The 17,083-nt window shown below is 46.6% G+C and overlaps 1 protein-coding gene across 1 annotated transcript; it reads left to right on the top strand.

The window, feature by feature from the left end:
- Positions 1–1,192: 1,192 nt before the first annotated feature.
- Positions 1,193–17,081, top strand: fxr2 (FMR1 autosomal homolog 2). Its single transcript, XM_071899114.2, has 17 exons — positions 1,193–1,854; positions 4,933–4,985; positions 6,011–6,104; positions 7,116–7,187; positions 8,404–8,552; positions 8,847–8,940; positions 9,740–9,856; positions 9,984–10,154; positions 10,293–10,371; positions 10,604–10,761; positions 11,239–11,325; positions 12,416–12,635; positions 12,759–12,938; positions 13,270–13,467; positions 13,939–14,046; positions 14,673–14,761; positions 14,862–17,081. Exons 1-17 carry the CDS (start codon positions 1,804–1,806, stop codon positions 14,970–14,972), a joined length of 2,031 nt encoding a protein of 676 aa, XP_071755215.1. The 5' UTR covers positions 1,193–1,803; the 3' UTR covers positions 14,973–17,081.
- Positions 17,082–17,083: the final 2 nt, after the last annotated feature.

Genomic DNA, 17,083 nt, shown 5'->3' with positions numbered 1-17,083 from the left:
GCTACCAACATATGGGCAAATCATAGACCATAAAATAGAACCAAATATTCAAAACAACTCTAATCAGCTCGCTTCACGTAGCAGATGTTTGAGAAAATCAATAATATCCATTATAAGTGTTTTTGTTTGAACAAAATGTTTGCCGACATCAAATTTCAGCAGTTGTGTCAGGATTGTTTATAAGACTGTTCACTGAGCATTACAGACAAAACAGTCCAGACCAGAGTAGAGCCTGATAAAATCTAAAATAATTAATTTATCAGGCTCTGTATCAGTCACATTGCTGTTTCCTGTCTATACTGAATCTGGGGTTCCTGTGGAAGATTCAGGTCTGAACATTATACAATCTGTAGTATATCTGTGCTGTGTGGTGGTCTCTCATGACCTCTGACCTATCATGTGTGCTCCTCACAGCTGTTTCCTCACAATGGTCCTTGCCCATATCTGGGCTTCTTGGTGCTTCATTACTGTTGCTTTTGTAAGCACTTGCTTACCAAACTTTGCCCATGCAGATCCTGATGTAACAGCTCACTCATTTATTCATTATTCCTCTGCTATATCCCGCAGCCAGCCAGGAATTGTGGGCAAAGACAAGATCACAAGATGTGACACTAAGCAAGAAAGAAAGCCCTATCCCAGACTGTTTTTTAGCCAATCTCTAGCTCGGTGCCCCAGCTCTCCCCACCCATGAATTCCAAACACATCAATATGACCGATCCAATGAAACAGGCGCCTGTCTAGTTTTATATTTTTTACACAACTACCAATATGTGATGTAACTTTTCTTTGGGCCTTAATGGAGTAACTTTCTCTGGACATGCCCATACTAGCCATAACAGCGTTGCTGAAGTGCAGTTTACACAATGGCTGGTGGTGTCATATTGGTCCTCACTCATCAATGAGTGGGCAAAATTGGACATGGGAGCCAGTTAATTTGAGTAACAATATAACTGACAGAGAATAAAACCAATGGATTGTGTTAGGATGCGATTCCTGTTATCCCATTGGGCACAGTTATGGACCATCCCTTATTTGCTAAACCAATCAAGAAGCGCTAGAGTTGATTGTCGAGGTCATAAACCAATAACAGGCCAGAATTCCCCATTGGGCGGGTCTTTTCCCGTTGAGGGGTGGGGTCTTCGAGATCATTCAGTCCCTCTCTGATTCACTCTATCGGCGTGCGTTTGAGGGGACGGGTGGATGGAGTAAGGAGTTGCCGGGCAGTAGTACACCACAAACGCTTTTTTGGAAAGAAGCTTCGCCGCAAATTGCACCACAGATAAAAGAAACGACCCCCGGTGACGACTTTCTTGAAATTAATCAACGCAGCGACTGCGCCCTCACGCACAGCCAACAAACGCAGCCAAGCTAGCCAGCTAGCATCCCTGCAAACTGACGGGATCAAGGTGTTGATAGCTAGCCTAGCTAATTATCCATCAGCTAGCATCCTCCTGCCGTAGCATCATTAGCTTGCTTTACCTCCTCGCGCACATCGAATCTTGACCGTTGACCGTTGTGGTGCCGTTCAGCTCTTGAGCACCACATCCTACATTCTAACAAAAAAACAGACACCGGAGCGTCCTAACTGGCTGCTGGAGACAGCGTCTGCGTCGCATTCGTTGATACCATCACACCCATCTCCCCAACCCCTTCACCTCTGCCCCTCTCCCTCCACCCGAAACACTGGAAATCCACAAGCGACCGGAGAGCGGCGACGGGCCAGCGAAGCTGGGGGTGGTACCGGATTCGCTGGGAGTCGTAGCGGCTTCAGACAAGCTCAGCCGTGGGGATCTACCGACAAGTATGGACGGGCTGGCCGTGGAAGTTCGCGGCTCGAATGGGGCCTTCTACAAGGTAACCTGGTTAAAGAAAACTGTGTTTTGCAGAAACATCGTAGTTTGCGACCCAGTTAAAAGTTTCGATTCAGACAAAACTGTCTGGTTTTGTTCCTCTAAGAGCCCAACGCTAGCTAGCCATCAACTTGGCTAATGTTAGCTTGGGGCCGGTCCTGACAAATAAGGATGGATTGCGTTCCAGTGTGGTTGGCCATTGTGGGGTGGGTTGCTAGCTCCAGCTAGCTATAAAGCTAGGTACACTTGTCATCACTATGCATGGCCTATATTTGGTCGTTTTTGGCAAATGTCAGTGTAATTATGGGCTATCCAATGGGTAACGGGTTTCCTTAGTATTGAAATGGTACACAATATTTAGCATACTTCTTGCTTTGTTTTTGGAGTGTGGGATGCAAGCTTTTAAAACAAAAGCTAGCCAGCTAATCAGACAGCTGTTGTCCAGTTCCTGTGTCCAAGTATGATAGGATGCCACATCTAAAGCTAACATACTTGAGTTTTGTCTTATCAGACCAACCCACCTTTTTGCTATACTTCACAGTATCTTGATTTGGCCCAGTTGAGTCTCAAATCTCATTTTCAGTGCTCCGAGAGGGAAGCACTAGCTTATTTGTTTCTCTTTCAGTTCTGTCTCATCTTCAAGGGAAAGTGGCTGATGTAGTTTCATATCGGGTCACATGACATCCAGCCATCATTGCTCCTGTGTCATAGCTTGTTTTCAAACATCACACAAAGATGGCAACTCTCTACACCCTCACATGAAATGATACACATTTATTGTCTTAAAAGGAAGATTGACATCATATGCTTTTTCATTAGCCTATCAAACCTACTGATTTTCAAACACTTCATCTTTGCAGTTGGGTATATAGCCTAAATGTCGATCTGTAGATTAATGGAAATAGTGATGTACCCAGCCTTTAGCAGAGACAGCAGTTCTGCTAAGGACAGATAAGTTATACTCCTCATCCTCTCCTTGCTTTATTTAGTCTTAACTTTTGTGCCATCTCTTCTTTTTACTTCAAACACATGCTCTCTATCTCTTCTCTGTCTTTGGGCTTGCATTAGGTCAACTGACTCCCCACTCTGGCCACATGGCGGTTTAGAGATGAGCCTATATTTACTCTCCTCATGCTGCCTCACCTGTCGTTCTGTTTTACTGGGTGACAGTTTGGCTCTGGCATGAACGAACACTTTCCACTCATCCCTATTACGTCCATTATCTCACGACTCCCTGTTTATGGATGAGATAGATACTTGACTGTGTTAATGACATTCTAAATGTCATGTTCCACAGGATCTGTTGTTCTTGATGGGAGGGGCGAGCTTTTTCCTGTTATGATTGCGTTATGGAGTAAAAGGACTTCACTTTGTTTTTAATGCAGCTCAGACATCTTTGCATCACAGAGTCACGTTTTTTCCATTTAACTATGAATCAAGTTGGTATTTATGAACCTGCCTGGGCAATACAACACCTGTCAGGAAAATGGCCCCTAGTCCTGTTTATAGGCTACCCCTTTTTGATGGAGCAAGCACCTACCAGGCAAGCTTATAAGAGGCCAAATGAGGATTCAAACAGTTTTGGTATCGCGCTAATTGTAAGTGATTGGCCACGTTTGCTTCGAATCCTTTTGCAGGATATCCCACATGGACAAAGACCTTCAGTTCCTGCCAGTTGCTTTAGAATTAGGCTATTTGAATACATTTAAACGTATTGTCTGCTTGTGTGATCAGGAGAACCGACACAGCTATCCTGCATAGTCCGTGTTTGTGAGCCAGGTAGGCTCATGAACCTGGCTGTGCTCGTCCCAGCGGTCCTGGTGATGATCTCCACATGGACCTGCATGTGGCTGCCGGCCCGAGGATTGAGTGACGTCATTACAAGGCTGTCAATGACCCCTCTCTGCCCCTGCCCCCCCACACCAGTCATGCCACGCCAAAAGGAGGGCTTGCCTGCCCTTTGACCCGATAGTACTTTGTGTAAGCGATACTTTCCCTGACATAACATGCACATGCAGCTGTCTCCTCATGTGAGCTCTAGAAACTGGAGGATGGGCCCATTTTCAGTCAAGCCTGCATACGCTGCAGGCTTCTTTTCCACTGTGGGAGGCTGGCCGGCTGGCTCATAGTGCCACTGGGATACTCCAGTGTGAGTGACAAAGACGGTGCCAATTTGCACCGGTACAGAGGCATGTTTTGACCATCCATTTGGGCCTCCACAGAATGACAGTTGTCGCTGATTGATAGTCAAAGTTGGAGTGAGACTGGACTGTAATACATAGAAATCCCAATGCAGTGATGTGTGAATGGAGCGTGCCCACACAGTGTCCCCGCTGCTGGCTGAAACTCTAGACAGCTCTTCCAGTGAAAAGGCAGCGCCTTTCCAGCAGGTGAAATACTCTCCCATAACACACTTGCTCTTGGGCCTGACTGCCTGACCTCTCCGTCCCATATAAGGCAGTGTCACACTGAGCGCCGCGCCACACCCCCCCACCTTCTTCTTTCCTCCTTCTCCATCCCCCATCGCTCATTGCCGGGGGTGTCGGTGGAAGTTTATGACACGCCGTGATAGATTTGTGGAGGGTCATGATGGACGAGGAACACATTTAGGCAATCTCTCTCTCGTAATAGTTGTCTCTGGGCTATCGCATGATCTGTCCATATAGGCCGGGCTGAGTGAGCTCTCACTTTCACACGTCCCAAGTGTAAAACTGTCCCAAGTAGTCTCCCAACTTGAGCAAGCTCATACATTTTTATTCTTTGTGTGTGTGTGAGTGAGAGAGAGAGGTTTCCAGACTGTCTGTGCTGTCAGGAGGAGTCAGAGCCTTCCTCGTCACTTTCTCCAGCACAGAATTCGCAGCCAGAGAAATGTGTCAGCGACGTGATGTCTTGGCTTCCAAAATGGCCTAGATGCTCTTTTTCAGCAACAGTCACAGTATTGGTCTAGCACGGCTTACGAGCCAGCTGTCTGCGTTGTTTAGATACACAATCAAAAGGCGTCCAACCCCGCCCCTCATCACTCTCACTCTTACTCGTGCATTCACGGGAATAACGCTGTTCCTTTTCTGTTTTTTTCTTTCAGGGTTACATCAAGGATGTCCACGAAGACTCACTCACAATAGTATTCGAAAACAAGTAAGTTTGTTGTCTGTTTCTCTCTCCAGTATGCGTACTATAAATAGTGTTTACTAGGGCACATGAAGATTAAGCCGTAGATATTGAGAGTTACGGTGAGTCCTCCAGCCCATTGGCCCGGTCCTGTCCCTACCATTCAACCCCCCCCCCCTCTTTCAGCACCTGTGCTTGGCGTGCAGCTGTCCATACAAGTCTTTAACAGTTTTTTTTACCTCCCTGTTCTGTCCCCCCCTGTCCTGTCCTACTAGCATGCTTTCCTATACTCCTACCCTCTCCCAGCTACCCCCTATCCCTCTTTATCTACTTGGCTCAGACTGTGGAGCAGGGTGTCCCTAAAAATAGTCCCCCGAGGTATGCAGGCTGGGGTGGGTGGGTGGGTGTGTGGGGGGGGGAGGAGGTGGCAGGACGGTGGCCCCTGTCATTCTTGGGATGGTTCCTACCTCTGTTTCATCTCCTCCCCTCTGCTCCTCCTACTTCCTCCGTGCCTGAGCACATGGAGGTGTGGGAGTAGCTGGTTGTGTAAGATACTGCGTGAATGGAACACCTTTTTTTGGTCTATGTTTATAATTCGTAGGCTCTTGAATAATATTTGTGTGACGTGTTCAAGTTTCAAACTGAGCTTGAGATGTTTCACAATAGATATCCACATTGAATCAACATAGCAATGAGCCAAATTTTATTTTATTTTACGGTGAACTGTTTTTAGATGAGTTCTCATTTTATGTAAAAGGACATTTGACCACAGCGATATAATCGCTCAGTGCTCAGACTCAGTCCTTTGAACTTCCTCATTAAACCTAATGAACCATTTTAATTTAATGAACGACTTTTCATGCCATGTGTTGATGTGCTGCGCATCATTGGGTGGGCAACACACCCACATCATTGCAACCCAAAATATGACACGAGCGAAAAAGAGCTTGATACAGACTGCACTGCATGTTGCAGGATTCAGTTTTGTTAGGCTTTGTTTGTTGATCAGCTGACAGTAGCTTGTGTTTCCTCTCTGTGCCGTCTCGTTAAAGCTGGCAGCCAGAGAGACAGCTGCCCTTCAGTGATGTGCGGCTGCCTCCTCCAGCCGACTACCACAAGGACATTGGTGAGGGAGAGGAGGTGGAGGTAAGGCCTACTGCTGTGAACTGCACTCAGCCACCTTAACTTAACATCCACTTCAGTTTCCACTGACCTCATGTCCCCAGGCCCTGAAGTCTGGACCCTTCCTTCTAAGATCAGATGGTTGTAACACACACAGGTTCACTCTTGCCCAGTGTTGACTTTTGACCTTTTTAAAAGATAAAGGATATTAAAATGTTTTTATCTTCATTTTGGTTTTCATATTTAAAAAATCCAGGTAGCATTAAAAGGGTCTTAAATTCTGGCTTTCTGAACCCTGCAGATACCCTGATTTTAGAAATTATGAGACCACCGTAGTATGATGATTCTAAATTCACCCGCATCCTCTCTCATACCCACTAGTCAGTCATACAGACACACCTCATAATCCCAACTGTTTCCAGAGGGACCTGCTACTCCATTCATAGCTGGAGATTACCCACGACCGCTGGCCGAGCCAGCCAGAGATTACCCAGAGTCCCATTCAGACTGCAGTGGACGGGGAGATTAACCGAGGTCCAGTTTAGGCCCGTGGTTAGATAGGATTCCATTCACGGCACGGCAGAGGTCTGCCACATGCTAGCTGAACATCCAACCTATGCCCAATTTCACTGTCACCCTATCTCACAGTTACCACTTTGCCCTGGACATTGTTTCTAACACCTGCAAGCGCTGGCTACAGACATGCTAGATACCCGGTTATTGGGAGCGATGGTTGCATTTTGTTTTTGCCTCAGCTGTAGTTGTCACAGTTTACTTTGACTAATAACCGTATGGTGAAAACATAATTTCATTTGATGAATAACAAACTTGGTTTTGGGCTGTTGCTGCAACTGAAAGCTAGCAAATAGTCCTGTTGTCTTATTGTAAGAAGAAAATTCCTAACCTAAAGCAGGCAATAAGTTCTATTCTCCTCGGACCCACAGCAGGTGTTAGGCTAATTCTTCCTGTGTAGCTGGAACAGCTGTAATGCTAGTCAACGCTGACCCCTCTTCCTTCCCTCTGTACTCCATGCAGGTCTACTCCAGGGCCAACGAGCAGGAGCCATGTGGCTGGTGGCTGGCCCGGGTCAGAATGATGAAGGGAGAGGTAAGTTGAGAGGCCAAGGGGCCACAGTGGGGCCGGCAGTTGAGGGTATGGGGCTCACATCCAGGGTAATGAAGTGTTAAGAAGATGATAAATGGTCTCACAATGCATCTCCCAGCTAGACCAAGTTATGTATGTCTCAATCTTTAATGATCAGTCATGGTGATTAAGAATTTGTCTTTCATGTTGCATCGTGTTATTGTCATATTCCAGTCAACACGTACACAGCGCTCATCCATCCAGTTTATCCCCAGTCCCAACCAGACAGCCAATAATGATGGTTAATTAAGCTTTTAGGACTTAAGTATGCTGTGTCGTGTCATGGCAGGCCCATAGCAAGATAACTCCTTCTGTGTAATGAGAGTGCCAGAACTACCGTTTAATGGTCTGACATTTTACCTGGTTCAAATTGTATTTGAAATACATTCTGTGCTTGTAGTTCTGCTCACTTGCTGTGTGAAATTGGATTTGCACCAAAATCTAACAAGCACAGTTGGAGTATTTTGAGGTGTTTTTCAGATTTCCTGAGTATTTGAACCAGGACTGCCTCTCTGTCAGGCTCCAGTGTGAGCCGCAGGTTGAATAGTGGGTCAATGGGATATGGGGAGGAAGCACAGCCTTGCAGTGCCACTATACCACAGGAGCTACTGCTGGTGTAGTGCTGTTATTTGGAGCAGTGTGATAAGGGCCTGCAGGAATGTCTAGCGTTGACTGATGGCTTTAATTCTGTCCTTTGAGCATGGAGTGTGCCGTGTTCATCTCACTGCCTCGCTCTCTCAGTCCCCCCTCTTGCTTTTTCTACATGTTTTTTCCATCTTTCTCTGCCTCTCTCTTCTTCCTCTTTCTCCTTACATTTTCTCGGAATCAGAGGAAACCGGGGAAATGAGTTTGCTTCATTAATCAAATGAATGAAGCTGTAGAATAAATGAATTTTTAAAGCAAAATATAATTTTGATCAACTTGAGGGAGGACACCGATGAATCTTTCATTTGACAGCTGAATAAGTGTTTTTTTTTTGGGGGGGGGGGGTATGGAATTAATGCAGCAGTTTATTCTGCTCTGTCGCCATCCTAACACAATAGCATTCCCTCAGTTAATTTCACATCAATTCTCTAAGCTGTCGAACTTTCACATTGCAGCTTTTGCATTGTTTTAACTTTTACATTGTCATTTCTGGCTACATCGGTGAGAACCTTTTTATCTCGTTAAACTTTTTCAGTTCTACGTGATCGAATACGCAGCCTGCGACGCCACATACAACGAGATCGTCACATCGGAGCGCATCCGGCCCCTCAACCCCAACAGCCCTTCCTCTCGAAACTCCTTCCACAAGGTCCCCATCGCCGTCCCAGAAGACCTGAGGGACATGTGAGTGTCATCGCACCGTTGCAGCTCTTGAATTTACCTGTAACACCAGCACTGCACTATGCTGACTACGTCGGCATTGGGCCGTGCCAGAGGATTTGCAAACAAAAAAAGGAAAAGGCATTATCAATTGAGGTGTTTTTTTAATGGATGATTCTACACATCTACACCGGTTCCCTTCAGTGTTTAGTTCTCACCTCACAAGTTGTCACAGTGAGCGGTGTTGTTATAAATGACCCGTAGCCGGCAAATGAATAACGAGACGGACTCTCCTGTGGGTTGTTTTTCTATCGACAGCTGCGCAAACGACAACATTCACAAAGACTTCAGGAAAGCCATCGGAGCCAACTGCATCTTCTACAGTGCCCAGTCACACGAACTCATCGTGCTGGTTAGTACTCTGAAAACTGTCACTTCATCTGAAAATCCACCCCAAAGTAAATTCATATCCATCATTCATATGAACTTAAGTTTAATCTAGGTTTCTCTGCACGAACACGTGAACAGTCTGATTCCAAAATGCTATATGTCCATAGTAGAGGAAATTTGTTCCCCAGTTCTTATTTATCAGTATTATAAAAGTACAAAGGAGTATACCCTCTAAAACATTAGTATTTGGTTGGCACATGTTTTAAATAAGATAGTAACATGAAGAATATCTTGTTTTAGATTGAAACTGTCTTTCCCAAGCTGACAACACTTTGTGGCTTCATAGGTAATTTGAAAACAACTTTATGGACACTAATTGTCAGGGTTTTGTTTTTTTTGTTTCATTTTGTGATTCAGAGCTGCAATTGTGTAAAGGTTGAAACGAATTGTGAGTCAGGGTTGTCCGTCTGTCCCAGTAGCCCAAGATACATACCACATATTGGTGATATAGTAGGTTTGAATCCAGCTCATGTTTCATATCACACTTCCCCTTCCTGTCTTTCTCCACTGTGTACTTTTTAGCAAAACAGAAATGCCATAACAAAGTCCACAATGTCAGCCTCTTCTCTGTCAATGTTGGTTGAAGAGTCTTGTTTCTCTGGATCAATGCTTTTGGGAAATAATTGCTCATATTCACAAACATTGATTGAACGCTCCATGGTTACAGGAACAACAATAATTCTATTTTGGGGTGAATTTATCTTTTTGAGAGTGTAACTTCAACTTGGTCTCCTGTTTATTTTCCTTTCTCATCCTTGCAGTCTACGAATGAAACCACAGTAAAGCGCGCCGCTCTTCTGAGCGACATGCACTTCCGCAGCATCCGTACCAAGCTCATGCTAATGTCCCGCAACGAAGAAGCCACCAAACATCTGGAGGTAAACACATTCTCTCGCACACCCTGTTAAACACGCATAACTTGCGTTCTCTCGGCTGGCAACCAATCAACCATTATGGACTAGTTTACATATTTCGCACACTTACTGACCACGTGTTTCCTCCCAGACAAGTAAGCAGTTGGCGTCGGCATACCAGGAGGAGGTGAGGGTGCGGGAGGACCTGATGGGCCTCGCCATCGGCTCCCACGGCGCCAACATCCAGCAGGCCAGGAAGGTGCCCGGCGTCACCGCCATCGAGCTGGAGGAGGAGAGCTGCACCTTCAGGATCTACGGAGAGGTACGCTGCCTGTAGCAGAGTATTGGTCTTATTTCACGTTTCTTTAGGTGGGGGAAACTTCATGGGAAAAGGATTTAGTTTATACGTCATTTGGGTAGTTCTAATGGAGTCCGAGTTGATGTTTGTGTTGCGTTACAGACCCCAGAGGCGGTGAAGCAGGCCAGAGTGTACCTCGAGTTCAAAGAAGACTACTTCCAGGTACCCAGGAACCTCGTAGGTGAGTAGGCAACATAACGCACCCGAGGGAACTAATTGTGTTAGTTACGACATCACACTTTATAACCGCCACATATATTCCTTTGTATCACTACACGTCTCATGGTTACATTAGTTATAACCGTGGCAGTTGTGTTTTTACTAGTATGGTTTTTGAATGTTTTTGACGTTCACCCACACTCCTCTCTCTCTTTTTATTTATTTATTTATTTATTTTTTAATCTGTCACACAGGCAAAGTCATCGGCAAGAACGGCAAAGTCATTCAGGAGATCGTGGACAAATCGGGCGTGGTCCGTGTCAGGATCGAGGGAGACAACGACAAAAAGCTTCCCCGGGAGGAGGTAGGCAGGCAGGGGGCTGGCAGGGACGACACTGCCGGCAGCAAAGAGGTGAATGGACCACTCAGCTGGTCTCCCAATCCCCCACAAACCCCCCTCCTTCCTAAAACCTACCTACCTACCTACTGCACAGGGTGTAGACTTCCTATGTTCTGTCTTTGTTCCATTCTGCTGCCTTGTCTGTCTCTCGTTTTGTCAGTAGAAGCTACCGATGTTTCCATTGCTTTCAATGCAGACACAACGTACAGTATATGTCAGTTATGTTGGGTTGGGGGGGGGGCACTGTGCTGTCCATTGTCTCTGAAGGGTTGATATGTTTTTGTTCCCGTAAGCATACCAGTCATTCTAGAAATGTCTGTATTTCACCACTTCAAATGTTCCTTTTGACTGTTTCCAAACCAATGATATCTCAGTCAGTGCCTCGATGATGTCCCCAACAAAGGGGCTTGGTATTTAAAGTGACCACCCTGTTTGCCTAAAACACACACTCACTCACTCATCTCTCTCTCTCTCTCGTTGTTTTATCAGGGCATGGTCCCCTTCGTGTTCGTGGGGACTAAAGAGAACATCAGCAACGCTCAGGCTCTGCTGGAGTACCATGTGGCCTATCTGCAGGTCAGTCTATCCTCCGCTGCTGCCAGTAGAGGGCAGCACCGCCCTTGCCTCTGCTCCTGCCACTCAGACAAGTCTCAGTTATAGCAGCACTTGCAGCTTCACAGCATTTTCTACGCAGCTATTTTCAATTTGAAGTACTTGGAATTGAATATTTGTTGTTGTAGAATATATTTGGACACTTAGTAGAGGAACACTTTTGCAGTTCTTTTGGGTGATAAGGCTAGCGACAGAGCCAGCCGTCTCCTAAGGGTGTTTTGGGTAGTGTGGGTGTATGTGCCAGATAATTTCAGATTGGTCACCTGTCTCCCTCCTTCTGCCCAGCGCCACGTGTGAAAAGGTGCTGAGAGCGCCTCATTTTGCCCTTACCCCATGTGCTTTTATAAATAGCTCCCCCCCTCTCTTTGGGTTGGCCGGGGGTGAAGGGGATGCTGGAGTTTAGATTACCAGCTATCTGGACCCTCAGCATCCAAAAATAACATCAGACCCCCACCCCCGCCTCTCCTCCTCCTCCTTCACACCCCTCTCTACCACCTCCCTCGAGGTTCAGCTGTTGTTGGTTGAGGCAGCTGTCACACTCTGAAGTGAGACCTTCCCCCCCTCCCTTCACCCCGGTCCCCACCTACCTCACCCACCACTGAACCAGCATAGGAACTGCTGTCGGTGCACTTTAGCCCGGCCCTTAGACGCCACTGCCGACCCCCCCCCCCCCCCCCCCCGTCCCACCTGACAAGCCATGTGGCTCCGCTGAAAAATAAGAGATCGTGGCATTCCTTAAAAGATCATTTTAGCTCGCAAACAAGCTCATCAAACATGACAAGTCGACGTCCTGTGACAGCAAAATGATGAATACTTTAATTTCATTATAATTCAATTCAGGGGAAATGATTCCAGATGGAGAATTATAAAAATGACTGCTTTAATCGTAGGTTTCACTCTCACCACTATTATCTCCCCATGACAACAACAAAAATCTGTGTCCATTTGGGGATCCGTGACATGACAAGGTTGAGAAGAAGACTCATCACATACCAGCTCATATGGTTTGCAGACTGTGAAGCAACTCATATTGTCTCCACTCCCCGTCCTGTAGGAAGTGGAGCAGCTCCGCCTCGAGCGTCTCCAGATTGACGAGCAGCTTCGTCAGATCGGGGTGGGGTACCGTGCCCCCCCTAGTCGGACTGGGGGCCCCGGCCCCGACCGGGAGAAAGGCTACCTGACGGATGAAAGCAGCAACTCGCTCCACACCTCTCGCACCTACGGGGGCCGCGGCAGAGGGCGCAGGGCCTCCAACAGCCAGTACTCCGGATATGGTGAGAAAGGGGGCAGCTGTGACTCCCATGACTCTTCGCTGTCGAAAATGGAAGATAGAGAAGTCATTTTGTGTCAATGAATGCTCAAGTTTCTTAGCGTTTTATGTCTATTGCCTGCTCCAGGCACAAACTCCGAGCTGTCCAATGCCTCAGAGTCTGATGATGTTACTGAGCGAGACCAGCGGCCCCGTGGTGTCGGCGGAGAGGAGAGGGGCTCCCGGCGGGGCGGCAGGGGCCGTGGCACCAATACGGGACGAGGCCGTGGAGGGCCAGGCTCCAGGCCCTCCAACTCCATTAGCTCAGGTAGTCAAAGCCCATGTTCAAGAAGATCCTGTTTCCACTCTTAGATTATTGTCCCTGTTCTCTGTTTGTATTGTTTTGGTCTTTTGGTCTGGTTTTTATCAGAGGTTCTCTAAAGTAATCTTGTGTCAGTGTAATATCTCCATAATGTTTGCAGGGGGTGGATATTTAAAATATCCCTAAAAGGTCAATTACTCAGCTATATGGCCACCCTGTTTTTTAATTTTCTATACAGGAAAAATCCATTAGCAATTACAGCCATTATTATGAGGTCTGGAAAAAACTATATGATGAGGTGTAGTCACTATACTAATATTTTTCGTGTCATCTCTAGTGCTGAGGGACCCAGACAGTAACCCATACTCCCTGCTGGAGGGCGAGGGCGAGCTGGCCGACACGGACTTGAGCGAGGGCATGGGAGGAGGAGACCGCCGGAGACGCTCCCGCCGCCGCCGCAACGACCAGGAGCCCAGCGTGATGGACGCCGCCGCGGAGTCTGATGGCCAGGCCGGCCCCAACGAGAACGGACTAGGTGAGGACAGCCACACAGAAGCCATTTTGTGTTCGAGTCTCATCTCTGACTTGTTAAAAAATATACATTGCAGCCATGGTTGATAGTTGGGATGCACCAAGACCGCTTTCTCCAGTGCTGACATTGATTCAGCGCAGTCTTCATAATGAAATTAACGACAGAAATGCTTGATAAACTTTTTTAATATTATCCAAGTTCATATTATCCGATTATGGGCATGTGTTTCCACTTAGAACAAATGAAAATGTTTGCTTATTGTTGGAAAAGTGTTGAGAACAAAATTGATATTCAATACTATTTTTGGAATAAGTGCATCCCTGGTTTATAGGTTAGATCTGAAGTGTATGACACTGTTGCCTTATAACTTCAAGGCTTCAAATAATGCAAAGCCAGAGGTGTTTTTGTGGAAATTAAACATGGTCATCTTATGGTCCCTTTCCTAACACCCATATTCTTTTATCTGACTGTCAGATGAGGAAGGCCGACCTCAGCGCCGCAACCGAAGCCGCCGCCGCCGTAACCGTGGCAACCGCCCAGAGGGAGGCTCGACCAGCCGTGACAGACAGCCTGCCGAGAGCGGTATGTCTCCATGTTTGACTAGTCAACCCTCTTCCCTGTCAAAATTATCATACACTGTATGAAGATAACCTTTCCTTTTAAAGCTATTATGTAGCAGGCAGCATGATTGTCTTTGGTTTTTTACTGCAAACGATTTGCTACAGTAGTGGAGGAAGGCTTCCATAAAGGGATACTGTGACATTTTGAATCAGTTATTCCTCACCAGATACCCGTCACATTGACAAATGGAGCTAACTGTGCCCCCTAGTTTCAATGAAGAATGCTATCATGCGGTTTTATGTGAACTGCACGATCAAAGTGGAAGCTTTATCACAAAATGATTTCGCCCATACAACACACACACAGCCGATGGTATACAACCCAAAACGTCCCCGACATCAGGCAAACAGAGGGTTTTAGGCATGGAACAAGTCAAAAAAAGTTGCGTATTGCAGCTTTAAAATGAGAGCAAAATGAGTTCTTCACCCCTATTGTTTAATTTGGTGTAATTGTCACTGCCAAAAATGTGTTTATTTTTGATATACTCCTCTAATTTTGTCTACAGAGTGTGTACACTGTAGCCCCCTAACAGTTTTCCTAGGTAACTGGTTCCCTAGCTAACAGTTTTCAATGGTGTATGTTTCCAGTGACCGTTGCCGACTACATATCCCGTGCCGAGTCCCAGAGCAGACAGAACCTGCCCCAGAAGGAAAACCACGCTGGCCCTGAGCCCAAGGTACACTCCAGGCCATACAAATAGACCTCAGCTTCGGTTTCAGTAACGTAAATCAAATTACTGGAACGGTTCTCACCTTTTCCCACCTTCTTCCCCCCAGGAGAACGGGACCAGCGCCAAGAAGGATGAGCGAACGCCTTCCAAGCGTTCCCCCAGCAACGGCATGGCCTCGGCCAGCGAGACGCTGACCCTGGTCAACGGGGTCTCGTAAAGAACCGGCCCCGCCCTTCGCGACCCCACGTCTAGAGCAAGACTTCATGGCAAACTCTGTCCCTGCTTGCATTAACTTAAAACCTTAAACAGATGAGTGAAAAATACCTGACAAAATACCTGAATTCATACTACGAGAGTGAAAAAGTACAAAAAAACGACAAACGCATCTACTTAAAAACACACGTTAACGGTGTATGCTATCCTATCTATCAGTACTTAGTGCTTATTTAAAAAAAAACAAAAAAAACAACTAGCTTGCCAAAAAAGAGCTGGTGGATATGACTTGATTTTTAAAGAAATACTGAAACACGAGAAACAGGACGAGACTTTTTTTTTTGTGTTTTTGTTTTTGAAACTGTTGTCTTTTATTTTTGTCTTTTATTTTTTTTTTCCGTTTTGTTGTGTTTAATTTTGTTCGTTGTTTATCACTGGTTTGGACTTGGCGGTCGCTCTCTCAACCGAAACAGACGCGTCTCTTAACAGTGTTAAAGTACAGACAAGGAGAGATGGTGACGTTAGCTGTAGGGAGGGACGCACGAGCGGGACAGTCCAATAGCTTCTGTGACGCGACGTTCGCGCCCTGAACCTGGGAGTGAAGGTAGACAGACAGACAGACAGACGGATTGGAATATTGATAGACATTGTGCCTTGAATTTGAAAAAATAAAAAAAAAACTTGAGTTTTTCCATTCAGTTTGTTTTTGTTTCACACAAGGAAGAAAAGAGGGAGAGGTCTTGTTTTTCCTTTTTTTTTTTTTGTTCCAAGGAGAGAACAGACCTGTGAGGGAGTGATGAGTAAACGAGTGTAGAGGGGGGGGATACAGGAACAGAGGGAGAGACTGGCCAGAAGACGCGAGGAAAATAGAAGTATGGTGCCAAACGAGAAATTCAAGGCGCTTGTCCTCAGTAAAAGGTAGAGTGGACAGCGTTGGGGGTCAGTGCGTGTGTATGTGTGTGTGCGCGCGAGTGCACGTATGTGTGTGTTTGTGTGTGCACAGTTGAGATATTTGGCAACCACAAAACTAAACTTGGGGAGGGTGAGGTAACAAAAAAAAAATGTAACGTAGCCCTGGGCGGGTCACGAGGCGAGGCGTCTCTATCGGTCGGACAGGCCCGAGAGGTGACGGGGTCATTCGTCACTTCCCGTTTCGGGTCTGTAGAGGGAGGTCCGGGGCCGGCAGACGGGACAGACAGACCGAGACCAGACAGATAGCGGACTTGAAACATGGATTTCGGACTTACACAGAGAACTATACCGTGCCTCTTTCCTCCGTGTCGGAGGAGGCGGCAGTGCTAGCTTCCAGCCACACTAGTGTCTTGATAACCGCTGCAGCGCGCGCGGCTTTCCGGAAACGCGCACGAGGGCGACCACCTTCCAGACGGGTGCGGGCGGCCGGGTGGGTGCGTGGGCAGGCGGTGCCAGGAGACTGCAGACTGTGGGGAAATCGGGCACACAGCTTCAGAATGAGATGAGAGCCATACACGCACACGACACACCCACACTTACAGGTACACACACACGCAAAGACGTAGACGGCGTGCGGAAAAAGGGCTGCAGGGGGCGGGGAGCGTGGTCGCCCGCGCGGCGCGAAGCGGCAAAACGAGAATTTAAAGCAAAGCAAGGTGGCTGTCTTGTACCTGGCAGTTTGGGTCGGCAAACAGGAGTTAAGAGAGGGACTCAAAAAAAACCTCAGTGGCTCTCGGCTCATGTTGTTACTGTTGTCTTGGTTACCGCTCTCAACTCTTTTTTTTTTTTTTTTTGTTGTTATTTCCACATCATAGAAAATATTAAATAAAAAATGGAAGTGAAATCAACCTCTCCTCTGGAAATGAACTTTTGATTTCTCTTGTCTTGTGGCGTTTGCAGTCTATTTTTCTAACCTGCATGGTATTCGTTAACGAGTAGTAGGTGGTGCCTGTCCCGTGCATGAGGAAGGGTGTTTATTAATCTGACTTACAAAGCCATTGTTTCATTCACTAGAACTGCTGCTAATGTACACATTGAATGTCCAACTTAGAAAAACTCTACTTTTGAGGAGAGGAAACTTTTATTTGTGACTTGACTCGGAAACATTTCCCCGCTCATGTGCCCCGGTTTTTTTTTTTACCA

The sequence above is a fragment of the Centroberyx gerrardi genome, chromosome 23 (genome assembly GCF_048128805.1).
Source record: "Centroberyx gerrardi isolate f3 chromosome 23, fCenGer3.hap1.cur.20231027, whole genome shotgun sequence".
NCBI classification, from domain to species: domain Eukaryota; kingdom Metazoa; phylum Chordata; class Actinopteri; order Beryciformes; family Berycidae; genus Centroberyx; species Centroberyx gerrardi.
The sequence above is the reverse complement of the archived record's forward strand: the minus strand, read 5'-3'. Positions and strand labels throughout refer to the sequence as shown.